The following is a 27,868-nucleotide window of genomic DNA, read 5'->3' on the forward strand; positions in this document are numbered from 1 at the left end:
AATTGATCAAAGGTGTCAACGTAGGATAGTTCGGATGGTGGATAAGCAGCCCCAAACAAGTTCCAAAGATATTCAAGCTGTCCTGCAGGCTCAGGGAGCATCAGTGTCAGCGCAAACTATCCATTGACATTTAAATGAATTTAAATGCTATGGCAGGAGACCCAGGAGAACCCCACTGCTGACACAGAGATATAAAAAAGCAAGACTACATTTTGCCAATGTCAGGATCCGGGTACTGTGAGGATACTGGTGGTGGATCCTCTGTGTCAGTGGGGTGATGACGTGGGCCGTACCAGGGGAACGGAGTCTAAGGGGTTACTGGTATTCATCAGAGCCCGCCGCAAAGCGGGATGGACTTGCTGCGGCAGGTAACCCCCAGGTCGTTCCACCCGATAGCGACTGTTGTCAAATACTGATACAGAAGGTAAATGGGACATCTTTAAATCAACTCTAAATAACTATACAGCTAAATATATACCAAAGGGGAACAAATATAAACGATTAAAACTAAATCCTGCATGGCTGACAAATGAGGTTAAAAGAGCAATAAACAACAAAAAAATAGCCTTCAAAAAATACAAATCTGATGGGTCAGCTATAACATTTAAACAGTACAAGGAGCTTAATAAAATCTGTAAAAATGTAATAAAAACAGCAAAAATTCTAAATGAGAGACAGGTGGCCGAAGAAAGCAAAACTAATCCTAAATATTTTTTTAGATATATAAATACAAAAAAACCAAGGACAGAGCATGTAGGACCCCTTAATAATGATAATGGGGAGGTTGTCACGGGCGATCAAGAGAAGGCGGAGCTACTGAATGGGTTCTTTAGTTCTGTATATACTATGGAAGAAGGAGCTGACATTGGTCAGGTCAGTGCTGGTAACACATCATATAATGTATTGAACTGGCTTAATGTAGAGATGGTACAAGGTAAGTTAAGTAAAGTAAATGTAAGCAAATCTCCAGGGCCGGATGGACTACACCCAAGAGTTCTTAGAGAGGTAAGTTCAGTAATATCTGTACCCTTGTTCATGATATTTAGAGATTCTCTGGTGTCTGGTATTGTGCCAAGGGACTGGCGCAAGGCTAATGTGGTACCAATCTTCAAGAAGGGCTCTAGGTCTTCGCCAGGCAATTATAGACCGGTAAGTCTAACGTGCATTGTGGGTAAATTGTTTGAAGGACTTATAAGGGATTACATACAGGAATACATAATGGATAATAGTATTATAAGTGATAACCAGCATGGGTTTACTAAGGATAGAAGTTGTCAAACCAATCTAATTTGCTTTTATGAAGAGGTGAGTAGAAGCCTTGACAGAGGAATGGCTGTGGATATAGTGTTTCTGGATTTTGCCAAAGCGTTTGATACTGTCCCTCACAGACATCTGACAGGTAAGTTAAGGTCCTTGGGCTTGGAAACTTTAGTTTGTAACTGGATTGAACACTGGCTCATGGATCGTACCCAGAGAGTGGTGGTAAATGATTCGTACTCTGATTGGTCCCCTGTTATTAGTGGTGTACCCCAAGGTTCAGTACTGGGCCCGCTGCTGTTTAATTTATTTATCAATGATATAGAGGATGGTATTAACAGCTCTGTTTCTATCTTTGCAGATGACACCAAGCTTTGTAGCACGGTACAGTCTATAGAGGATGTGCATAAGTTACAAGATGACTTGGATAGACTAAGTGTCTGGGCATCCACTTGGCAAATGAGGTTCAATGTGGATAAATGTAAAGTTATGCATCTGGGTACTAATAACCTGCATGCGTCGTATGTCTTAGGGGGGATTAAACTGGCAGAGTCACTGGTAGAGAAGGATCTGGGTGTACTTGTAGATCACAGACTACAGAATAGCATGCAATGTCAGGCTGCTGCTTCCAAAGCCGGCAGGATATTGTCATGTATAAAAAGAGGCATGGACTCGAGGGGCAGGGACATAATACTCCCCCTTTATAAAGCATTGGTACGGCCTCACCTGGAATATGCTGTTCAGTTTTGGTCGCCTGTTCATAAAAGGGACACTGCGGAGTTGGAAAGGGTGCAGAGACGCGCGACTAAACTTATATGGGGCATGGAACATCTTAGCTATGAGGAGCGATTAAAGGAGTTACAATTGTTTAGTCTTGAGAAGAGACGTTTAAGGGGGGATATGATAAACGTATATAAGTATATAAATGGCCCATACAAAAAATATGGAGAAAAACTGTTCCAGGTTAAACCCCCCCAAAGGACGAGGGGGAGAAGAAAAGGTTTAGTCTAAAGGGGCGGCACGCCTTCTTTACCGTGAGGACTCTGAATTTATGGAACGGTCTACCTCAGGAACTGGTCACAGCAGGAACAATTAACAGCTTTAAAGCAGGGTTAGATACATTCCTGGAACAAAATAACATTAATGCTTATGCAGAATTATAAAACTACATCCCTTTCCCTTATCCCCTTACATCCTTCCCTTCAATCCCCTGGTTGGACTTGATGGACGTATGTCTTTTTTCAACCATACTAACTATGTAACTATGTAACTATGTAACCCCGACTGACGGCTGAGATAGGCGCGGTACAAGGGATTAGGCAAGAGCAAGGTCGGACGTAGCAGAAGGTCAGGACAGGCAGCAAGGATCGTAGTCAGGGGCAACGGCAGAAGGTCTGGAACACTGGCTTTGGACATACAAGGAACGCTTTCACTGGCACAATGGCAACAAGATCCGGCAATACTGGGAAGGGGAAGTGAGGTAATATAGGCTAGGGCACAGGTGAAGTTACTAATTGGGCCAGGCGCCAATCAGCGGCGCACTGGCCCTTTAAATCGCAGAGAGCCAGCGCGCGCGCCCTAGGGAGCGGGGCCGCGCGCGCCGGGACTGGACAAACGGGGAACAGGTCGGGCAAGCAGGCTGGGATGCGAACCGCGAGCGGGTGCGTCCCGCATCGCGGGTCGCATCCCCGCCAGAGACACTAGCGCAGCGCTCCCGGTCAGCGGGTCTGACCGGGATGCTGCGACAAGGTAAACGCTGCGAGCGCTCCGGGGAGGAGCGGGGACCCGGAGCGCTCGGCGTAACAGTACCCCCCCCCCCCCTTGGGTCTCCCCCTCTTTTTGGAACCCGAGAACTTGTGAATGAGGTCTTTGTCGAGGAGTTTGTAGGAGACCGGATTGATTTGACTCTTGATTTTAAAGGGTCCAAGATAACGTGGTCCTAGCTTATAACTGGGGACACGGAAGCGGATATACTTGGCGGAGAGCCACACTTTGTCTCCAGGAGCAAAGACAGGAGGAGTTCTTCTCTTTTTGTCGGCATGCTTCTTCATCCGGGATGAGGCCAGTAGGAGGGATTTTTGAGTTTCCTTCCAGATGGTGGAGAAGTCCCGGGTAACTTCATCAACCGCAGGCAAACCAGAAGAAGTGGGAGTGGGGAGGGGGGGCAGAGGGTGACGGCCGTACGCCACAAAGAACGGGGATTTGGCAGAGGATTCAGTGTCCTTGAAATTGTACGAGAATTCAGCCCAGGGTAGAAGATCGGCCCAATCGTCCTGGCGGGAGGAAACAAAATGTTGCAAATAGTCACCAAGGATCTGGTTAACTCTCTCTACTTGCCCATTGGATTGGGGACGATAGGAGGACGAGAAATGTAATTTAATTTTTAGTTGATTATAGAGTGCTCTTCAAAATTTCGATACAAATTGAAGGCCTCTATCCGAGACGATATGTGTGGGAAGCCCGTGAAGGCGAAAAATGTGCACAAAAAATTGCTTCGCCAACTGTGCTGCTGAAGGAAGGCTTGGTAGAGGAATAAAATGTGCCATCTTGGAGAAACGATAAACGACCACCCAGATGACTGTGTTGCCATGGGATAAAGGCAGGTCCGTAATAAAATCCATAGCAATTTGAGACCATGGTAGCTCAGGAACAGACAAAGGATGAAGGAGACCGGCAGGCTTCTGGCGAGGAGTCTTGTCCCTGGCACAAACTGTACAGGCCCGAACGAAATCAGCGACATCTGCCTCCAGGGTAGGCCACCAATATAAACGAGAGATGAGTTGGATGGACTTCTTGACGCCAGCATGGCCGGCGAGGTGCGAGGAGTGTCCCCACCTGAGGATCTTGAGGCACTGGCGTGGAGGGACGAAAGTCTTTCCAGGAGGTGTTTGTCTGATAGAAGCTGGAGCAGAGGAGATCAGACACTCAGGAGGTACAATGTGTTGCAGGGGGGCTTCCGATTCGGAAGCATCAGAAGAACGAGAAAGGGCGTCAGCCCTGATGTTTTTGTCAGCAGGGCGAAAATGAATCTCAAAGTTAAAACGGGCAAAAAACAACGACCACCTAACCTGGCGTGGATTCAGACGTTGGGCAGACTGGAGATACGAGAGATTCTTGTGATCCGTGTAGATGACAATCGGGTGTTTGGAACCCTCCAGCAGGTGCCTCCATTCTTCGAGGCCTAGTTTAATGGCCAGAAGTTCACGATCACCAATGGAGTAATTTTTTTCCGCCGGAGAGAAGGTTTTAGAAAAGAAACCACAAGTAATGTTATGTTTGGTAGAGTTTTTTTGTAGGAGTATGGCTCCGGCTCCAACCAAGGAGGCGTCCACCTCCAGCAAGAAGGGTTTTGATGGATCAGGTCTGGAGAGTACGGGAGCAGAAGCAAAGGCAGTTTTGAGGCGATTGAATGCCACATCCGCTCTGGGAGGCCAGGACTTAGGGTTGGCATTCTTCTTGGTTATGGCCACAATCGGAGCCACAATGGTGGAAAAATGCAGAATAAACTGTCGGTAGTAATTGGCAAACCCCAAGAAGCGTTGGATAGCTCGGAGTCCAGAGGGGCGTGGCCAGTCTAAAACGCCTGACAGTTTCTCTGGGTCCATTTGAAGTCCCTGGCCAGAGACTAGATAACCTAGAAAGGGAAGAGATTGGCATTCAAAGAGACATTTCTCCATCTTGGCATATAATTGATTTTCACGGAGTCTCTGGAGCACTAGGCGGACATGGTGGCGGTGTTCTTCGAGGCTAAAAGAAAAAATCTAAATATCGTCCAGGTAAACCACAACACAGGTATATACCAAATCCCGAAATATTTCATTCACGAAGTCTTGGAAGACAGCGGGGGCGTTGCAGAGCCCAAAGGGCATAACCAGATATTCAAAATGTCCATCTCTGGTATTAAATGCGGTTTTCCACTCATCCCCTTTCCTGATGCGGATGAGATTATATGCACCTCTTAAGTCCAATTTGGTGAAGATGTTAGCGCCACGAAGCGGTCAAAGAGTTCCGAGATAAGAGGCAGGGGATAGCGGTTTTTGATAGTGATTTTATTTAAACCGCGGTAATCAATGCACGGCCGTAAGGAACCGTATTTTTTTGAGACAAAGTAGAACCCCTCTCCGGCAGGGGAATAAGACTTGCTTATGAATCCCCTCTTTACATTTTCTTGGATGTAGTCCGACATGGCTTGAGTCTCAGGAGCAGACAGAGGATAGATTCTGCCCCGGGGTGGAGTAGTATAAGGAAGGAGATCAATAGGCAGTCATAAGGCCTGTGAGGTGGCAAAGTCTCTGCTTGTTTTTTGCAAAAAACATCGGCATAGTCCTGATAGGCCTTGGGAAGACCTGGTATAGGAGGAGCCACAGGGGTTTGACTGACGGGGCTGGGAGCAGACGTGAGGCATTTTTTGTGGCAAGAAGAACCCCAGCTCTTGATCTCCCCGGTGGTTCAGTCAAGGGTAGGAGAATGACGTTGGAGCCAAGGCAAGCCGAGGAGAATTTCAGAAGTGCAATTGGGGAGGACCAGAAATTAAATTTTTTCGTGATGTAGTCCAATGCACATTAACAGGGGTTCTGTGCGGTAACGCACAGTACAGTACAATTTTTCTCCATTAACTAAAGCGATGTAGAGTGGTCTGACGAGACTGGTCACTGGGATGTTGAACCTATTAACGAAAGAGGCCAAAATAAAATTTCCTGCAGAGCCTGAATCCAAGAAGGACACAGCTGAGAAGGAGGAGTTAGCAGAAGAAGAAATCCGCACAGGCACAGTAAGACGTGGAGAAGCAGAGTTCACACCTAGAGCTGTCTCACCTTTGTGCAAAATCAGAGTGCGTCTTTCCTGACGCGGAGGATGGATAGGACAATCCTTCAGGAAATGTTCGGTACTGGCACAGTACAGGCATAGATTCTCATTGCGGCGGCGTGTCCTTTCTTGTAGGGTCAGGCGAGACCGATCTACTTGCATAGCCTCCACGGCAGAAGGCACAGGAACAGATTGCAGTGGACTTGAGCAGAGAGGAGCCGGGGAGAGAAATCGCCTGGTGCGAACAAAGTCCATATCCTGACGGAGTTCCTGGTGTCTTTCGGAAAAACACATGTCAATGCGGGTGGCCAAATGGATAAGTTCATGCAGGTTGGCAGAAATTTCTTGTGCGACCAGCACATCCTTGATGTTGCTGGATAGGCCTTTTTTGAAGGTCGTGCAGAGGGCCTCATTGTTCCAAGATAATTCAGAGGCGAGGGTACGAAATTGGATGGCGTATTCGAGGGTACGAATTTGGATGGCGTATGCCCTGGGTCCTTAAGGACCCAGGGCATAAACTTACGCCCTAGCGGTTTCCGATCCCTGCCGCGCGCTTCAGCAGGCATCCAGGGCAAACGCCCTTGCGATCTGCGGCGATACCGGGCTGATCGGGTCTCCGGGACCCGACCGCAAGGTAATTTTGCATGATCCCGGCTGTCACAGACAGCCAGGACCATGCTGGAGCCTAGGAGCGAGGTGGCAAGCCTGCCACCTCCTCCTATACCCTGCGATCCGTCGGTTAGTTAACCGACCAATCGCAGGGGGGGGGGTTACTTCCTCCCACCCTGCCCGGCCCCTGAAAGTCCGGAGAGGACGGGAGGAAGATCGGAGGATGCAGTGGGGGACGGGGGAGTGCTGGGGACTGGCCCCGGTACTTACCTCGTCCCTGAAGACCCGGATCCCGGCGATGAAGACGGAGGCGGCAGCGATAGGTGAGTGGATCTTCAGCCGCGGTCGGGCCCTTTACAGCAATGCACGTCGCCGTAAAGCGACATGCATTGCTGTAATGGGACCCTGTATACTACAACTCCCAGCATGCCCAGACAGCCCTTGGAGTCTGGGCATGCTGGGGCTTGCAGTTTTGCAACATCTGGAGGTCCACAGTTTGGAGACCACTGTGCCCTTCCAGATGTTGCAAAACTACACATCCTCAGCATGCCCTTACTGTCCAGGCATGCTGGGAGTTGTAGTTCTGTAACATCTGGCCCTTCAGATGTTGCAGAACTACAACTCCCAGCATGCCTGGACAGTTTTGGCATACTGGGAGTTGTAGTTTTGCAACATCTGGAAGGGCACAGATTGGGAACCACTGTATTAGTGGTCTGCAAACTGTAGTCCTCCAGATGTTGCAAAACTACAACTCCAAGCATGCTGGGAGTTGTAGTTCTGCAACATCTGGCTCTAAAGATGTTGCCGAACTACTACTTCCAGCATGCCTGAGAATGTTTGGGAGTTGTGGTTTTGCATGAACTGGAGGCACACTGGTTGGGAAACATTGTCGGTTTCCTAACTCAGTGTTTCCCAACCCGTGTGCCTCCAGCTTTTGCAAAACTATAACTACCAGCATGTACTGATAGACATGTGCATGCTGGGAGTTGTAGTTTTGCAACAGCTGGAGATCCCCCCCCCCCCTGTGAATGTACAGGGTACATTCACATGGGCAGGGGGCTTACAGTGAGTATCAGGCTGCAAGTTTGCGATGCAGCAAATTTTGCGCGGCAGCTCAAACTCGCAGCGGGAAACTCGCTGTAATCCCCCACCCTAAAAACACTACACTACACTAACACAAAATAAAAAGTAAAAAACACTACATATACACATACTCCTACACAGCCCCCCTCCCCTCCCCAATAAAAATGAAAAACGTCTGGTACGCCACTGTTTCCAAAATGGAGCCTCCAGCTGTTGCAAAACAACAACTCCCAGTATTGCCGGACAGCCGTTGACTGTCCAAGCATGCTGGGAGTTTTGCAACAGCTGGAGGCACCCTGTTTGGGAATCACTGGCGTAGAATACCCCTATGTCCACCCCTATGCAAATCCCTAATTCAGGCCTCAAATGCGCATGGCGCTCTCACTTTGGAGCCCTGTCGTATTTCATGGCAACAGTTTAGGGCCACATATGGGGGATCGCCGTACTCGGGAGAAATTGCCTAACAAATTTTGGGGGGCTTTTTCTCCTTTCACCCCTTATGAAAAGGTGAAGTTGGGGTCTACACCAGCATGTTAGTGTAAAAAAATTAATTTTTTACACTAACATGCTGGTGTTGCCCTATACTTTTCATTTTGACAAGAGGTAAAAGGGGAAAAAAGCCCCCAAAATTTGTAAAGCAATTTCTCCCGACTACGGAGATACCCCATATGTAGGCGCAAAGTGCTCTGGGGGCGCACAACAAGGCCCAGAAGGGAGAGTGCACCATGTACATTTGAGGTGATTTGTACAGGGGTGGCTGATTGTTACAGCGGTTTTGACAAACGCAAAAAAAAAAACCACATGTGACACCATTTCGGAAACTACACCCCTCACGGAATGTAATGAGGGGTGCAGTGAGAATTTACACCCCACTGGTGTCTGACAGAGCTTTGGAACAGTGGGCTGTGCAAATAAAACATTTTGTACAGCCCACTGTTTCAAAGATCTGACAGACACCAGTGGGTTGTAAATACTCACTGTACCCCTTGTTACATTCCTCAAGGGGTCTAGTTTCCAAAAAGGTATGTCATGGGGGGTTATTTTGCTGTCCTGGCACCATAGGGGTTTCCTAAATGCGACATGCCCCCGAGCAAAATTTGCTCTCAAAAAGCCAAATATGACTCCTTCTCTTCTGAGCATTGTAGTTCGCCCGTAGTGCACTTCAGTTCAACTTATGGGGTACCTCCATTCTCAGAAGAGATGGAGTTACAAATTTTGGGGGGTATTTTCTGCTATTAACCCTTGCAAAAATGTGAAATTTGGGGGGAAACACACATTTTAGTGAAAAAAATTATATATTTTTTTACATATGCAAAAGTCGTGAAACACCTGTGGGGTATTAAGGCTCACTTTATTCCTTGTTACGTTCCTCAAGGGGTCTAGTTTCCAAAATGGTATGCCATGTGGGGGGGTTTTGCTGTTCTGGCACCATAGGGGCTTCCTAAATGCAACATGCCCTCCATAAACCATTTCAGAAAAACTTACTCTCCAAAATCCCCTTGTCGCTCCTTCGCTTCTGAGCCCTCTACTGCGCCCGCTGAACACTTTACATAGACATATGAGGTATTTGCTTACTCGAGAGAAATTGGGCTACAAAAATAACAATCCATTTTCTCCTTTTACCCCTTGTAAAAATTCAAAAATTTGGTCTACAAGAACATGCGAGTGTAAAAAATGAAGATTGTGAATTTTCTCTTTCACTTTGCTGCTATTCCTGTGAAACACCTAAAGGGTTAAAATGCTGATTGAATGTAATTTTGAATACTTTTGGGGGTGCAGTTTTTATAATGGGGTCATTTGTGGGGTATTTCTAAGATGAAGACCCTTTAAATCCACTGCAAACCTGAACTGGTCCCTGAAAAATTGTGATTTTGGAAATTTTGCGAAAAATTGGAAAATTGCTGCTGAACTTTGAAGCCCTCTGGTGTCTTCCAAAAGTAAAAACATGTAGATTTTATGATGCAAACATAAAGTAGACATATTGTATATGTGAATAATAAAAAAAATTATTTTGAATATCCATTTTCCTTACAAGCAGAGAGCTTCAAAGTTAGAAAAATGCAACATTTTCAAATTTTTCATCAAATTTGGGGATTTTTCACCAAGAAAGGAAGCAAGTTACCACAAAATTTTACCACTATGTTCAAGTAGAATATGTCAATCTCGGAATCAGAATGACAACTAAAAGCATTCCAGAGTTATTAATGTTTAAAGTGACAGTGGTCAGATGTGCAAAAAATGGCCGGGTCTTAAGGTGTAAAATGGCTGGGTCCTTAAGGGGTTAAGTACCAGGGCATCAGGGAGTACCTGTACGCCCTGGGTCCTTAAGTGGTTAATTTAAATTTTAGCAATAGTGTGAAAGTAAAATCAGGAGCAAGATAATCATGTATAGTTGTTTATAATTTCATATAGTTTATATTTCATATGATGACAACTGTAATTACACACTATTTCCATATTACTACTGTCTTTATAATATTGATGGAGAGACAGACATTTTAGAGATAAAACAGCTAATAAGAATAATAATACGAGACTATTTATTTTGAAATAAACTACTAAAACATTTATTAAAATTCCAAGATTGTATTAGGTCTTACCCAAAAACCATTCCCACCCAAGGGTCCAAGCATAGCCCGATACAATGGCTCTTGTAGTAACGCAAATACTGCACTGAGGAGAGATTGCAGTCCAGTTAGTGTACCAAAATGACCTGATGGAAACCTATAATGTATAAATAAGAAAAAATTACTGTTAGTTTATATCAGGAATATATATCCTATGACCTGCTGGTGATGAGATGATTGCCACAGATTTGGCAGCTAAAAATCTTGGCGTTTTTTTTTATACAAGGGAAGGCTACAGAAGCTGCACATTTCACAAAATAATATTACAGGGCACTCATGTATCACTTTGAGATCCAGGCCATTTTTCATTTTTGCACTTTTGTTTTTCTCTCCTCCCCTTCTAAAAATCATTTTAAACGCTTTCAATTTTCCACCAACAGACCTACATAAGGGCTTGTTTTTTTTGCCACAAATTGTAAATGTAATGACATCAATAATTGCATAACAAAATCTATGGCAAAACCAAAAAAATTATGCTTGGGCTGAAATAAAAAAAAAAACACCAATTTCTAACTTTTCGAGGCTTCCGTTTCTATGGAGTGTACTTTTGGGTAAAAATCTCACCTTATCTTTATTCTGTAGGTCCATACAATTACAAGGATACCCAATTTATATAGATTTTATTTTATTTTACTACTTTAAAAAAAATTATAAATGCATGCACCAAAATTAATATGCTTAAAATTGTCATCTTCTGACTCTTACAACTTTTTTATTTTTCTAAATACGGGGCTATATGAGGGCTTTTGATAGGACTTTTTCATCAATTTTTATACATTTTTTATTGTATAAGAAGTGACCCAAAATGCGAAATAATGGACTTTGGTAATTTTTTTACATGTACATCATCAACCATGTACAGTGACCCCCCGACCTACGATGGCCCCGACATATGATCAAATCGACATACGATGGCCTCTCAGAGGCCATCGCATGTCGATGTCAGCATCAACATGCGATGCTTTTTTATGTCGGGGCCATCGCATTAAGTGCTATCCGGCATTGCAAAATGCTTAAGCTGCTGCCGGATAGCAGCTTAATGTTCCCCGTTGGGTGCGGTAAGTATTACTTACCCCTCCACGATGCTCCGGGGTGCCCTCCGGGTCCAGCGCTGGTCTTCTGGTGTCTTCTCGGCCCTCTCCAATGACGTCAATACGCTGCTGCGCACGTCATCCAATAGGAATGGCGTACGCAGCGGCGTAATGACGTCGCTACGCAGGCCCAGTAAGGCCTTGCGGAAGACAGCAGAGGACCGGAGAAGACAGCAGAGAACCGTAGAAGACAGCGGAGGACCGGAGGAGACATCGGAGAGCCCAGCGGAGGCCCGGGGTCACCATCGGAAGCGGCGGGGACACCATCGCGAGCGACGGGGACAGGTGAGTACAGCTTCCTATACTTTACATTGCACGAATCCCTCAACATACGATGGATTCGACAAACGATGGCTCGTTTGGAACGAATTACCATCGTATGTTGAGGGACCACTGTAATTTAATTTACATTATATTTTAATAGTTTGGACATTTATGTACGTGGCAATTTGTTTGTTTATTTTTGTTTACAATATTTTATTTACAAAAACTGGGAACAGGGGGGGGGGGGGGTGATTCAAAGTTTTATTAGTGAAGGGGTTAAAAAATAATAATTTTTTTTTTACACTTTTTCCTTTTTTTTTTTGTCCCCACAGTGGGCTACAACATGCAATCTTGCAATTGCATACTCTGTTCAATGCTGAGCTTTGGCTCAGCATTAATCAGTGTTATCGGTGCTCTGCTGCTCTAGCCTGCCATGGCTGGCTGGAGCATCAGAGGACCGATCGGATGGGTGGAGTCACGTAAGGGCCCTCCCGCCACCCACTCAGCTGATAGGGACTCCACGATTTTGCCGCAGATGTCCGGATCCCCTCCCTGAGTTAACCGCCCTTGGTCCTTATAGGGGTACTCCGGCCCTAGACATCTCATCCACTGTCCAAAGGATTGTTTTGTTACCACACCCCCTCCCATAGACTTGCCCAAGTGTGACAGCACAAGGGGGCGGAGGCGTGACATAATGATACTCCGGCCCCTGTATCGTGAGTCATCAGACATGGAGCGATCTTCGCTCCATGAGCTCCGCTTAGCTGCAGGTACTACTGCTCCCAACATGGAGCACACTCTGCTCCATGCTGGGAGCTGTAGTACCTTTCTTAATAGACAGATCGTAATGGGTGTCAGAAATGACACCTGCTGCGATCTGTCTATTAGTACAGGTACTACAACTCCCAGAATGAAGCAGAGTGCTGGCTCACTTAACCCCTTGACACATTGCTGGCTCACTTAACCCCTTGCTGAGATGTGCGTTATGCGCCAGCCCAGCAAGGAAAGAGTTCACTTACACTGCTGGACAGTGTAGGTTAACCCTTTGGGCGGTATACAGAATATACAGCTATCTATAGACAGCTGTATATAGTGTATACAGAAGAGGAGATCCCCTTCCCTCCCTCGGGTCCATTTAGCTCCGCCTCCTACTAATGACATCATTAGGGTGGCAGAGTTACAGATGGGAGGCAGAGTGGTAAGTATGAGGCTCTGTTCACATTGTACGTTTTGTATATTCTGAACAGACCCTTCTGTCAGTGTCTTCCCAGACAGGGAGACTCTGGCTATTGCTATACTACAACTCCCAGCATGCCCAGACAGCCAAAGGCTTTGTTTGGTAAGACATTGCATTTTGGGCATTCTCCCCAGCGGATAGCACCAAAAATGTCCTAACCCATTTTTTGTGTTTCTTTTTTCTTTTCGTTTCAGATCCGTGTATGCAGAGGATTGCGGCAGATTTGGTGGATTACGGCGATCACTAGTTTTTTTTATTTTAATAAAAAGTTTCATGAGGGCTACGGGGGAGTGTTTTTTAAAATAACATTTTTTTCCAATGTGTGTTTTCTTTTATTTATAAAATTTTCAGGCTTAGTAGTGGAAGCCGTCTTATTGATAGAATCCAGTACTAAGCTGGGGCTTATCGCTAGACCCAAAAACAGCTACCGCTAACCCCCAATTATTACCCTGGTACCCCATCGCCACGGGGCAGCCAGGAAGAGCCAGTACCAACAGGCCTGGAGCATCAAAAATGGTGCTCCTGGGCCCAGGCGGTAACAGACTGGCGTTATTTAGGCTGGGGAGGGCCAGAAACAATGGTCCTCACCCACACTGGTAACGTCAGACTGCTTAGTTGGTATCTGGCTGAGAATAAAAATACGGGAAACCCTATGCGTTTTTTTTTCATAAATAAAGAAATTTGAAAAATGTATAGGGTTCCCAGTATTTTTATTCTCAGCCAGATACCAACCAAGCAGCAAATGTCTGACGTTACCAGGGTAGGCGAGCACCATTGTTACTGGCCCTCCCCAGCCTAAATAATGCCAGATTGTTACCGCCTAGACCCGGGAGCACCATTTTTGATGCTCCGGGCCTGTTGGTACCGCCTCTTTCCTTCACCACTGTGGCGGTGGGTACTGGGGTAATAATTGGGGGTTAGTGCTAGCTGTTTTGGGGGCTAACGCTAAGCCCCAGCTTAGTAATGGATTCCGTCAACAAGACGGCTTCCACTACTAAGCCTGAAAATTTTATTAAAAAAAAAACACAACACATTGGAATAATTATTTTATATTAAAAAACACTCCCCCACAGCCCTCGTTAGCCATTTAATTAAAAGAAAAAAAATCTTGTTTATCGCTGTAATCCACTGAATCCGCCGCAATCCTCTGCATACACAGATCTGAAAGAGAAGAAAAAAAGAAACACAAAAAAATGAATTAAGACATTTTTTGTGCTCTCCGCTGGGGAGAGCACCCAAAATGCAGTGTCTTCCCAAACAGAGAGCCTCCAATTGTTGCAAAACTACAACTGGGAGTTGTATTTTAGCAACAGCGGGAGTCTCCCTGTCTGGGAAGACACTGGCAGAAGGGTCTGTTCACATTAAACAAAACGTACAATGTGAACAGAGCCTCCTGACTGTAGCTCCACCCCCTAATGATGTCATCACTAGGGGCGGAGCTAAACAGACCTGACAGGGAGCGAGGGAGGTAAGGGGATCTCCTCTTCTGTATACACTATATAGATATAGCTATCTATAGATAGCTGTATATTCTGTATACTGCCCAAAGGGGCTATAGGAGCAGGGAGCCCTGTCAGTCTGGTGATGAGATTCCTGGCTCCTGTATAGTATTCATGGGTACACTATGCCCCCCTGTATACTATACGGCCGGAGAAGGTGAGTAGTGATGCTATACATCAGTCCTCTTCTCCTTACACTCTGTAGACCGAGCGCTCAGCATCCGACCCACAGAATGGTACCCTGAAAGCAGTGAAAAAACTGCCACAGGGGACAAATTTGGCTGTTTCCACACACCAATAAAAAAGCCAGAAAAACTGCCAAAATGCAGGAAAAAGCTGTGGCGTTTTTGCAGGCGGTTTTTTCGGTGTAAAAACCTAGCTTCAACTCAGGGATGCCTGGTTTAAGGGGTGCTGCACTATGACAAAAGTTAAATATACTGAAAGTGGTTGTCAAGGTTAAAAAAAATTAATAAACATTCCTGTTTTCTTTTAAAAACACCAGTCCTTTTAAAAACACCAGTGTGTCACACCAGTTCACATTGTTATGTGTTGCATTGCAGCCCAGCCCCTTTGAAATGAATGGGACTGAGCTGCAATACCACCTGCAACCTGTGGACAGGTGTGTTGCTGTTTTTGGAAGACAGCAGAAATCCTGGACAACCCATTTAATTGTTGTAGCCTTACAATTGCAGTAATAGCTTTAGAACACTTTTGCAAAAACTCATGTATTCATATACCCAGGGGGAGATTTATAAAAACCTGTCCAGAGGTAAATTTGACCAGTTGTCTATAGCAACCAAACAGTTTGTTTCTTACACTTTTAAAAACATTTTTAAGAATAAAAGAAGCTATCTGATTGGTTGCTATAGACAACTGGCCTTCTTTTCCTCTGGACAGGTTGTCATAAATCCCCCCCCCCCCTCCCAGTGTTATTCACTCAAAGGTATGTGCATCATTTAACTGCTTCTGCGCAAACTGCCTCTCCAAACGGGCCTTATCAACAACTTGGTGGCACCTTAATATACATCTCCTGGAAATTACTAGTATAAAATGAATAACATTAGGGTAATCATCACATAGTAGGAAAACCTAACATTACAGAGGGAATTGAGGAAACTGGAGGCTTGGGCACAGACATGGCAAATTAAAGGACAATCCGGGATGTAACAACTTATCCCCTATCCTAAGGATAGGGGATAAGTGTTAGATCGCGGGTGGTCGGACCGCTGGGGCACCCCGGGATCTCCCAAATGGCGCCCCGGCTCCTCCCTGCATGAAACAAGCATTTTCGACCACCGCATGAAGCGGCAGCCGACACGCCCCCTCCATGCAGTTCTATGGCAGAGCAGGAGATTGCCGAAAGAAGCACTCCGGCTCACCCATAGAACTGCATGGAGAGGGCATGTTGGCCACTGCGTGTGGTGGTCGAAAATCCTTGTTTCATGCAGAGAGCTGGGGCCCCATACGGGAGATCGTGGGGGGCCCCAGCAGTCGGACCCCCCACGATCTAACACTTATCCCCTATTCTTAGAATAGGGGATAAGTTGTTACATCCTGGAGTTTAATGGGGATAAATGTACGGTTATGCACTTGGGCCGAAAAAAACGTAATATAAAAATACAAAATTGTTACTACTTTTTCTATTGGTAGGCAAAATGTAAATATATATATATGAAAAAGGATCCTGTGTGATCTGAAACGTTGCTATGCTATGATGTGAAGTGAATAAATCTTTTTGCATCCTGGATTTACTCATGGAGTGCTGCACCATTTCTTTGAATGGATTAATTTTGGGACTTTGATCAAGTTCATTGGGAGCTGGCACCCGACCATTTTTTCATTAAGCTAAGTAGTGCTGCAAAACCACCTTTGTCTTTCGTATATATATATATATATATATATATATATATATATATATTTTTTTTTTTTTTTTTTTTTTTTACAGGGGAGAATAAGATAACAATTATGAGAGCTATAGACATTTTTTTTCTACTAGCCAGCTGATGGCGATACATGATTATTATGGTCTGTAATTTTAATATAAATGGGCAATGTCACTTTTAAAAAACTTTTACATGTCACAGAGAGACATCAAAAGCTGTTATCGGTCATGGTCTCAGTGCTGGGACCCCCACTGATAAGGAAAACGAGCAGTGCCTGTCATGATCTTTGTCTCGCTACTCCATAAAAGGGCAAAGGAGTTAGCGTGCTTATCCCAACTTGTTCTCCAGATTGATGGGGATCTCAGCAATGAGTTACAGGTTTTGTCAAAAACAAAAAGAATTACATGAAAAAGCATACTCACACTGCAGCATATAATCCTCCACAAGCTGAGTGGATGAAACCTCTGACCATTGTATGGAGAATAAATGTAAAGAACTGCCAAAGACATTAAATGACATTAGTTAGGATAACATTCCTAATAACAATGAGGCAGACTAGAGTTGCCAATAGTCATATGGACTACTAATATACCAGTCATTTACTCCACTGGCTCTCAGGGTTAATTTGACATATACATTTTTATACACATTGTACTGGCACGTCACCTAAAATTATAAGTGTAACATTTAATAGTGCAAAGGTTTAAGCAGTTGTTTTATCTGAGGCTGGGTGCACACATGCCTGGCAATCCAGAGCCAACCGCATGGGAACATCAGATGCAACGAACAGGATCTGTTGCACTCGTGTCCCATCTGGTAATTCACAGGTTGAAATGGGGCATGGCACCAGACCCACAAATGACCTTGCACAGTTGCGTTACATTGTTTTGTCAGGTCAAAAAACTGAGAAGTTTAATCTCGTGCAATTATAAGTAATTGAAGCAACAAAACAAGGTGTCCGGCCCAAGAACTCGGGAACGGAATGCTTCTTTATTTGCAGTAAAATCACATCGAATAGCGTGAACAAATCGGTACATGTGACGCATTTTGGCCTCACTCATGTGATCAGTCACAAGTGTGGGAGGAGTCAGAATGTAGGCTGTGCTGTCGGAAGAGTTTCATCTGTTCATCTTTCTTGCATGTTCATCTCTCTTTATGTAAAACATCATTAACAGGTAATCAGTTAGGAAAGTTAGGAAAACCATATACCACATACCATTTAGACTGCATGCATCACAAACACCATGTTTCACATCAACAGATCTGCACTGCTTGCCTTATAGACACACCTCTGCATTACACAAACCTCTGAAATGCATGCAATTACACCACACACACACACACACCTCTGAACTACATACGTTACACACATACCTTTGCATTGAATGGGCTTTGTCACTATAAAGTTTCCACTTGTTTTTTTTTTTTTTGCCGTTTTGCCTAAAAAATGGGCAAAACTGCCGCATGGTGTTTTTCCATGGGAAAAACGCTGCAGCCAGATGTTAGCAGGGAGTCATTGGGAAAACGCAAAAAGCCAAACCCACTTTGCGTTTTTGGATTTGGCTTCCCCCTGACCCCGGAGTTTTGCTGCCATCTTGTAGTTTTTTCATATCGCAGCATGCTGAGACTATGATGGGGTTTTTTACGCAAAAACGCCATAGTTTCAGTATTCTCGGAGAGAAGGAGTGATGCATAGCTTCCCTACTTCCCTCCGCAGCCATACAGCATTTTCCAGCGCAGCATGCTGCACTGGAAAATGTCCCTGCATAAATCGAGACTCAGCTGTGCTGCAGCTACAGAGCTGGGAGAACAGCTAATGCTGAGCAGTAGATATACAGAGGGGGTCAAAAGTTTGGGCACCCTAGGTAAAAAAATTGTATTAATGTGCATAAAGAAGCCAAGGAAAGATGGAAAAATCTCCAAAAGGCATCAAATTACAGATTAGACATTCTTATAATATGTCAAGAAAAGTTAGATTTTATTTCCATCATTTACACTTTCAAAATAACAGAAAACAAAAAAATGGTGTCTGCAAAAGTTTGGGCACCCTGCAGAATTTATAGCATGCACTGCCCCCTTTGCAAAGCTGAGACCTGCCAGTGTCATGGATTGTTCTCAATCATCATCTGGGAAGACCAGGTGATATCAATCTCAAAGGTTTTAAATGCCCAGACTTATCTGACCTTGCCCCAACAATCAGTACCATGGGTTCTTCTAAGTAGTTGTCTAGAAATCTGAAACTGAAAATAGTTGACGCTCACAAAGCTGGAGAAGGCTATAAGGAGATAGCAAAACTTTTTCAGATGTCAATATCCTCTGTTCGGAATGTAATAAAGAAATGGCAGTCATCAGGAACAGTGGAAGTTAAAACAAGATCTGGAAGACCATGAAAAATATCAGACAGAGCAGCTCGCAGGATTGTGAGAAAAACAATTCAAAATCCACGTTTGACTGCACCATCCCTCTAGAAAGATCTGGCAGACACTGGAGTTGTGGTACACTGTTCCACTATAAAGAGATACTTGTACAAATATGGTCTTCATGGAAGAGTCGTCAGAAGAAAACCTCTTCTATGTCCTCACCACAAAAATCAGCGTTTGAACTTTGCAAATGAACATATAGACAAGCCTGATGCATTTTGGAAACAAGTTTTGTGGACCGATGAGGTTAAAATTGAACTTTTTGGCCGGAATGAGCAAAGGTACGTTTGGAGAAGAAGGGGAACAGAATTTAATGAAAAGAACCTCTGTCCAACTGTTAAGCATGGGGGTGGATCAATCATTCTTTGGGGTTGTATTGCAGCCGGTGGCACAGGGAACATCTCACGAGTAGAAGGAAAAATGGATTCAATAAAATGTCAGCAAATTTTGGATGCTAACTTGATGCCATCTGTGAAAAAGCAGAAGTTAAAGAGAGGATAGCTTCTACAAATGGATAATGATCCTAAACACACCTTGAAATCCACGGGGGATTACATCAAGAGGCGTAAACTGAAGGTTTTGCCATGGCCTTCACAATCTCCTGACCTCAACATAATTGAAAATCTATGGATAGACCTTAAAAGAGCAGTGCGTGACAGACAGCCCAGAAATCTCAAAGAACTGGAAGACTTTTTTAAGGGAGAATGGGCAAAGATACCTCAAACAAGAATTGAAAGACTCTTGGCTGGCTACAAAAAACGTTTACAAGCTGTGATACTTGCCAAAGGGGGCAGTACAAGATATTAACTCTGCAGGGTGCCCAAACTTTTGCAGATGCCATTTTTTAGTTTTCTGTTATTTTGAAAGTGTAAATGATGGAAATAAAATCTAACTTTTGTTGACATATTATAAGAATGTCTAATCTGTAATTTGATGCCTTTTGGAGATTTTTCCATCTTTCCTTGGCTTCTTTATGCACATTAATACAAATTTTTACCTGGGGTGCCCAAACATTTGATCCCCACTGTACATTGTATATCTGCTGCCCAGCAAGAACTTACAGTGCGCATGCAATGTGTATACAGTATACACATTGCTGGCTTACTTAACCCTCTGCTGAGCTGTGCTCTATGTGCCAGCCCAGCAAGGAAAGAGTTAACTTACACTGCTGGACAGTGTAGGTTAACCCTTTGGGTGGTACACAGTATAAACAGCTATCTATAGATAGCTGTATATAGTGCATACAGAAAATAATTTCTTCTGTAGTATTCAGCAGCTAATAAGTACTGGAAGGATTAAGATTTTTTAATAGAAGTAATTTACAAATCTGTTTAACTTTCTGGCACCAGTTGATTTAAAAAAATAATAAATTTCCACCGGAGTACCCCTTTAATGTCCATACATAAATGAAAATAAACTAAAATGGTAATAAAACAACCAACCAATATGAATCCTGTCTGTGTCCGATTATTTTTGATTATTGGGGGCACATAGTATCCTCTTACCTATACTGGATGTGGATATATCACATTATTCAGAAGACCTTAATCCATACAGTATATAGTTGGGTATCTGTCACAAGACTAATGGCAAGCCAGAATGTACAATATGCATTAAATGTAGATGTGTCGCATTTAATAACCAACTCTATTCTCATCACCTCCATCATCACCACCCTTTAATAAGCCATATATGGGGTAAATATGCCATAGGTAATTCAATTATATATGAAAAAAAAAACTGCAAACAAAAAGCCTATAACTTATAAAAAGGCCGCGAAAGTCAAACCTTAATTTATACCTAATGGTGCTTGAGTGCGTAATCGCCAGATCCATTTCGCCTCTTCTTGCAATAATAATTGTAACAATGTTTCCCTTTCTTGGTCCCAGCTTCAATTGGCATAAGCCCACGAACTTCAATTCTTGTAAATTACCACCATGGAACACATGAATAGGCCTTGCTAAAGGTGTATCCTTTCTCGTCCTGATATTGCTCTAATATTGTGAATATTGTGACGAAATTCCTGTGTGGTTTTGCCCACGTACACCTTAGGGCAGGAGCACTGGGCAACGTAAATGATATTTCTTGATCCACAGTTTATAAATTTCCTTATCTGATAGACCCTTTTTTTTTTTTATCAACAGGGTTTGTGATCTCCTTCTTTTTCTGAATGTTCTGGCAAAAGCTACAATGGCCACATGGATATGTGCCCACTGTGCCTCTACTCAGCCAAGTGCCCCTTCTCTGTTCCGTCTGTAGGTGACTATGTACCAGCTGGTCTCTTAAAGGAGTACTATGATATTGAAAAAAATGTCCCCATAGAATCTAAATACCTTTAAATAGAGGTGCTGATCTCCCAAATCGGTCCAGCGGTTCTCCCGTTACAGCCCGCTGTAATTTCTCTTACTTCCGGGTACTGTACGTCTCAAAGTGACGTCATAATTGACGCTACCCAGCATTTATATCGCCTGTTCCTCTGGTCTCAAGCCCTCCCTCACTGTAGCTCCCCACCCCTAATAATATTCAGCACTACGCCCCTCTCTGCCTCCCCTTTCCCTAACCACCACCCCCATCCACTACGCCATCTCCTCCCTCTCTGCCTCATCCAATCATTTAGCAATCGCTGCACCCGGCTCACGTACAGTAATGTAAGCATACTATGCTCACATCGCTGTAGCACACGTGGACCGGAGCAGCAAAATCAAAAACAATGGCAACGGTATGCCTTCACAGACGTTATGTAACAGTTTTTCTCAATAAACATTGGTTTGTATGGTCGAGTACCCATGCGCATGGAACTTGTTCTCTACACATTACATTATGCATAAGTTGCTTTGTGAACTTAACTGATAGTTACGCCGACGTAACTATCAGTTATATTACTGGACGAAAGTAATCAAATGCCCGGGCCGAAGATGCTGCTGAGAGCGCAGGCGCGCGACTCGCAGCATGATAGGAGGGAGGTTAGGGAGGCATTTCCACAGCCGAGCGAATGCCGGATGAAGAAACGAGAGGGGTTATGAATATTCAGAGGGGGAGGGACCGACCCGGGCTTGTCGGGGCTGGTAGACTGCGGGGAGGATCACAGAAATGATGATATTTCATTACAAAGATGGCGACAGATGGCCAGAACATGCGGAACGAGCGTCATAGCTCACAGTCAGAGGATGAACTTCTGGATTACGTGAAAACAAGGTATGCTTGCTATATAGGCTATGAAGGTCATTTACACTATTATATAACTTGATAAATGATTGCTAATGGCAGTTAAATGTTTTGATTTAGAGTACTCCTTTAAGCTAGGGCAGTGATGGCAAACCTTTTTGAGTCCGAGTGCCCAAACCGTAATGCACGCCAACTTTTTTTTTCCCCTCGAAGTGCCAGCACAGCAATTGAATCAGAATACTGATTTTTAGAAATAATAACTCATACAGTTGCCATAACTAATTAACAGCTGTGTGTTAGTCTGTGGGGTGCTGTGTGTGTTTGAAGTACTGTGTGTTTGAGGGGTGCTGTGTGTGAGAGGTGATGTGTTTTTGAGGGGTGCTGTGTGTGTGAGGGGTTCTGTGTCCAAGGTGCTGTGTGTTTGAGGGGTGCTGTGTGTGAGAGGTGATGTGTGTTTGAGAGGTGCTGTGTGTTTGAGGGGTGCTGTGTGTCTGAGGTGATGTATGTGAGGGTGATGTGTGTGAGGTGATGTGTGTTTGAGGGGTGCTGTGTGTCTGAGGGGTGCTGTGTGTCTAAAGGTTCTGTGTGTGGGGGTGCTGTGTGTGTGTTTGAGGGGTGCTGTGCGTATGTGAGGTGCTGTGTGTTTGAGGGGTGCTGTGTGTGGGGGGGTGAAGTGTGTGTGTGTGTGTTTGAGGGGTGCTGTGTGTGGGGGTGATGTGTGTGTGTTTGAGGGGTGCTGTGTGTTTGTCTGTGGGGTGCTGTGTGTGTTTAAGGGGTGTTGTGTGGGGGCGGGTGCCATGGGTGCGGTGGGAGGAGCATGGGGACTGCACTTTCACATCCATCTTCACATGGACTTTGTAAACTGTAAATGCCCAAGATATGAGTCTCCACCTGACAGTACAAGTAAAGCCTGGGAAATAATATACATGTCACACAGCTGCGGCGGGCACCGCACATACAGAGGGGGACAGTGGGCACCGCACATACAGGGGAGGACAGCGGGCACTGTACATACAGGAATGACGGCAGGCACTGCACATACAGGGAGGACGGCAGGCACCGCACATACAGGGAGGATGGTGGGCACTGCACATAGAAGCGCACAGTATGGACACAATCCAACAAACAGCTCCATCACAGGATTCGCTCCGAGAACCGTTACTTCCTAGCGGTCTGCCCCAGCACTTACCGCTGACAGCTCAGTCAACCGGTCCCTCATGCAATTACTCATGCGTATTATCCGCTCCTGTTTTCTTCCCAGGTCGGAGCCACAGCAAAGGAGAAAGGATAGGCGGAGTGATGTCGAAGCGCTGTGTAACGGCTGGGGCACTAGAGAGCCGGTATGAGGTGGAAAGTTGCAACTTGTGCAGACTTGCGACCGCTCCTCGCTTCAGCAAAGGTTTCTGAAGCTAGAGCTGGGGAGAGCGAAGGCAGAGCAGAGGACGCAGGTCTGCACAGGAGAAAGAACACAGAGCAGGGGAGAGAGGACGTATACTGCTTCTCATCTCCCCTTCCCCTGCTCTGCCTTCGGAGGACGCATCAGTCTGCATCCATGGCGAACAGTGGCCGCGTGCCCACAGAGGGAGCTCGGTGTTCCACCTGTGGCACGGGTTAGAGTTAGGGCCTTTACGGAATGTAACACTACGTGATTGTTACGCCGAGCGCTCCGGGTCCCCGCTCCTCCCCGGAGCGCTCGCTTCACTCTCCCCGCGGCAGCGCTCCGGTCACGTCCTCTGACCCGGGGCGCTGCGATTCCGCTGCCAGCCGGGATGCGATTCGCGATGCGGGTTGCGCCCGCTCGCGATGCGCACCCCGGCTCCCCTACCTGACTCGCTCTCCGTCTGTTCTGTCCCGGCGCGCGCGGCCCCGCTCCCTAGGGCGCGCGCGCGCCGGGTCTCTGCGATTTAAAGGGCCACTGCGCCGCTGATTGGCGCAGTGGTTCCAATCAGTGTGTTCACCTGTGCACTTCCCTATATCACCTCACTTCCCCTGCACTCCCTTGCCGGATCTTGTTGCCTTAGTGCCAGTGAAAGCGTTCCTTGTGTGTTCCTTGCCTGTGTTTCCAGACCTTCTGCCGTTGCCCCTGACTACGATCCTTGCTGCCTGCCCCGACCTTCTGCTACGTCCGACCTTGCTTTTGCCTACTCCCTTGTACCGCGCCTATCTTCAGCAGCCAGAGAGGTGAGCCGTTGCTAGTGGATACGACCTGGTCACTACCGCCGCAGCAAGACCATCCCGCTTTGCGGCGGGCTCTGGTGAAAACCAGTAGTGGCTTAGAACCGGTCCACTAGCACGGTCCACGCCAATCCCTCTCTGGCACAGAGGATCCACTACCTGCCAGCCGGCATCGTGACAGTAGATCCGGCCATGGATCCCGCTGAAGTTCCTCTGCCAGTTGTCGCTGACCTCACCACGGTGGTCGCCCAGCAGTCACAACAGGTCAACAGCTGTCTCAACTGACCGTTATGCTACAACAGTTGCTACCACAGCTTCAGCAGTCATCTCCTCCGCCAGCTCCTGCACCTCCTCCGCAGCGAGTGGCCGCTCCTGGGATACGCTTATCCTTGCCGGATAAATTTGATGGGGACTCTAAGTTTTGCCGTGGCTTTCTTTCCCAATGTTCCCTGCATCTGGAGATGATGTCGGACCTGTTTCCCACTGAAAGGTCTAAGGTGGCTTTCGTAGTCAGCCTTCTGTCCGGAAAAGCCCTGTCATGGGCCACACCGCTCTGGGACCGCAATGACCCCGTCACTGCCTCTGTACACTCCTTCTTCTCGGAAATCCGAAGTGTCTTTGAGGAACCTGCCCGAGCCTCTTCTGCTGAGACTGCCCTGTTGAACCTGGTCCAGGGTAATTCTTCCGTTGGCGAGTATGCCGTACAATTCCGTACTCTTGCTTCAGAATTGTCCTGGAATAATGAGGCCCTCTGCGCGACCTTCAAAAAAGGCCTATCCAGCAACATTAAAGATGTTCTGGCCGCACGAGAAATTCCTGCTAATCTACATGAACTTATTCACCTAGCCACTCGCATTGACATGCGTTTTTCCGAAAGGCGTCAGGAACTCCGCCAAGATATGGACTCTGTTCGCACGAGGCGTTTCTTCTCCTCGGCTCCTCTCTCCTCTGGTCCCCTGCAATCTGTTCCTGTGCCTCCCGCCGTGGAGGCTATGCAGGTCGACCGGTCTCGCCTGACACCTCAAGAGAGGACACGACGCCGTATGGAGAACCTCTGCCTGTACTGTGCTAGTACCGAACACTTCCTGAGAGATTGTCCTATCCGTCCTCCCCGCCTGGAAAGACGTACGCTGACTCCGCACAAAGGTGAGACAGTCCTTGATGTCTACTCTGCTTCTCCACGTCTTACTGTGCCTGTGCGGATGTCTGCCTCTGCCTTCTCCTTCTCTACAGTGGCCTTCTTGGACTCTGGATCTGCAGGAAATTTTATTTTGGCCTCTCTCGTCAACAGGTTCAACATCCCGGTGACCAGTCTCGCCAGACCCCTCTACATCAATTGTATAAATAATGAAAGATTGGACTGTACCATACGTTTCCGCACGGAGCCCCTTCTTATGAGCATCGGATCTCATCATGAGAGGATTGAACTTTTGGTCCTCCCCAATTGCACCTCGGAAATTCTCCTTGGACTTCCCTGGCTTCAACTTCATTCCCCTACCCTGGATTGGTCCACTGGGGAGATCAAGAGTTGGGGGTCCTCTTGTTCCAAGAACTGTCTAAAACCGGTTCCCAGTAACCCTTGCCGTAACTCTGTGGTTCCTCCAGTAACCGGTCTCCCTAAGGCCTATATGGACTTCGCGGATGTTTTCTGCAAAAAACAAGCTGAGACTCTACCTCCTCACAGGCCTTATGATTGCCCTATCGACCTCCTCCCGGGCACTACTCCACCCCGGGGCAGAATTTATCCTCTCTCTGCCCCAGAGACTCTTGCCATGTCCGAATACGTCCAGGAGAATCTAAAGAAGGGCTTTATCCGTAAATCCTCCTCTCCTGCCGGAGCCGGATTTTTCTTTGTGTCCAAAAAAGATGGCTCCCTACGTCCTTGCATTGACTACCGCGGTCTTAATAAAATCACGGTTAAGAACCGCTACCCCTTACCCCTCATCTCTGAACTCTTTGATCGCCTCCAAGGTGCCCACATCTTCACTAAATTGGACTTAAGAGGCGCCTATAACCTCATCCGCATCAGAGAGGGGGACGAGTGGAAAACGGCATTTAACACCAGAGATGGACACTTTGAGTATCTGGTCATGCCCTTTGGACTGTGCAACGCCCCTGCCGTCTTCCAAGACTTTGTCAATGAAATTTTTCGTGATCTGTTATACTCCTGTGTTGTTGTATATCTGGACGATATCCTAATTTTTTCTGCCAATCTAGAAGAACACCGCCAGCATGTCCGTATGGTTCTTCAGAGACTTCGTGACAACCAACTCTATGCCAAAATTGAGAAATGTCTGTTTGAATGCCAATCTCTTCCTTTTCTAGGATATTTGGTCTCTGGCCAGGGACTACAGATGGATCCAGACAAACTCTCTGCCGTCTTAGATTGGCCACGCCCCTCCGGACTCCGTGCTATCCAACGCTTTTTGGGGTTCGCCAATTATTACAGGCAATTTATTCCACATTTTTCTACCATTGTGGCTCCTATCGTGGCTTTAACCAAAAAAAATGCTGATCCCAAGTCCTGGCCTCCTCAAGCAGAAGACGCCTTTAAACGACTCAAGTCTGCCTTTTCTTCGGCTCCCGTCCTCTCCAGACCTGACCCTTCCAAACCCTTCCTATTGGAGGTTGATGCCTCCTCAGTGGGAGCTGGAGCTGTTCTTCTACAAAAAAATTCTTCCGGGCATGCTGTCACTTGTGGTTTTTTCTCTAGGACCTTCTCTCCAGCGGAGAGGAACTACTCCATCGGGGATCGAGAGCTTCTAGCCATTAAATTAGCACTTGAGGAATGGAGGCATCTGCTGGAGGGATCAAGTTCTCCTGTTATTATCTACACCGACCACAAGAACCTCTCCTACCTCCAGTCTGCCCAACGGCTGAATCCTCGCCAGGCCCGGTGGTCTCTGTTCTTTGCCCGATTTAATTTTGAGATTCACTTTCGTCCTGCCGATAAGAACATTAGGGCCGATGCTCTCTCTCGTTCCTCGGATGCCTCAGAAGTTGAACTCTCTCCGCAACACATCATTCCACCTGACTGCCTGATCTCCACTTCTCCTGCCTCCATCAGGCAGACTCCTCCAGGAAAGACCTTTGTTTCTCCTCGCCAACGCCTCGGAATCCTCAAATGGGGTCACTCCTCCCATCTCGCAGGTCATGCGGGTATCAAGAAATCTGTGCAACTCATCTCCCGCTTCTATTGGTGGCCGACTCTGGAGACGGATGTTGTGGACTTTGTGCGAGCCTGCACTATCTGTGCCCGGGATAAGACTCCTCGCCAGAAGCCCGCTGGTTTTCTTCATCCTCTGCCTGTCCCCGAACAGCCTTGGTCTCTGATTGGTATGGATTTTATTACTGATTTACCCCCTTCCCGTGGCAACACTGTTATTTGGGTGGTCGTTGATCGATTCTCCAAAATGGCACATTTCATCCCTCTTCCTGGTCTTCCTTCTGCGCCTCAGTTGGCTAAACAATTTTTTGTACACATTTTTCGTCTTCACGGGTTGCCTACGCAGATTGTCTCGGATAGAGGCGTCCAATTCGTGTCTAAATTCTGGAGGGCTCTCTGTAAACAACTCAAGATTAAATTAAATTTTTCTTCTGCATATCATCCCCAGTCCAATGGACAAGTAGAAAGGATTAACCAGATCTTGGGTGATTATTTGCGACATTTTGTTTCCTCCCGCCAGGATGACTGGGCAGATCTCCTCCCATGGGCCGAATTCTCGTATAACTTCAGGGTCTCTGAGTCTTCC

At 46.1% G+C, this 27,868-nt stretch overlaps 1 protein-coding gene across 1 annotated transcript in view; it reads right to left on the bottom strand.

Annotated features, from left to right (window-relative positions):
* SLC43A1 (solute carrier family 43 member 1) overlaps positions 1 to 27,868 on the bottom strand; it is a 154,195-nt gene that overhangs the window by 8,391 nt on the left and 117,936 nt on the right. The window contains exons 13-14 of the mRNA XM_056531175.1: positions 16,779 to 16,852; positions 10,356 to 10,479 (exon numbers count right to left, since the gene is read on the bottom strand). Of these exons, the coding sequence (XP_056387150.1) occupies positions 10,356 to 10,479; positions 16,779 to 16,852 (198 nt within the window). The remainder of the gene's footprint in view (positions 1 to 10,355; positions 10,480 to 16,778; positions 16,853 to 27,868) is intronic.

This window comes from Hyla sarda, chromosome 7, assembly GCF_029499605.1.
Source record: "Hyla sarda isolate aHylSar1 chromosome 7, aHylSar1.hap1, whole genome shotgun sequence".
In the NCBI taxonomy this organism is placed as follows: Eukaryota; Metazoa; Chordata; class Amphibia; order Anura; family Hylidae; genus Hyla; species Hyla sarda.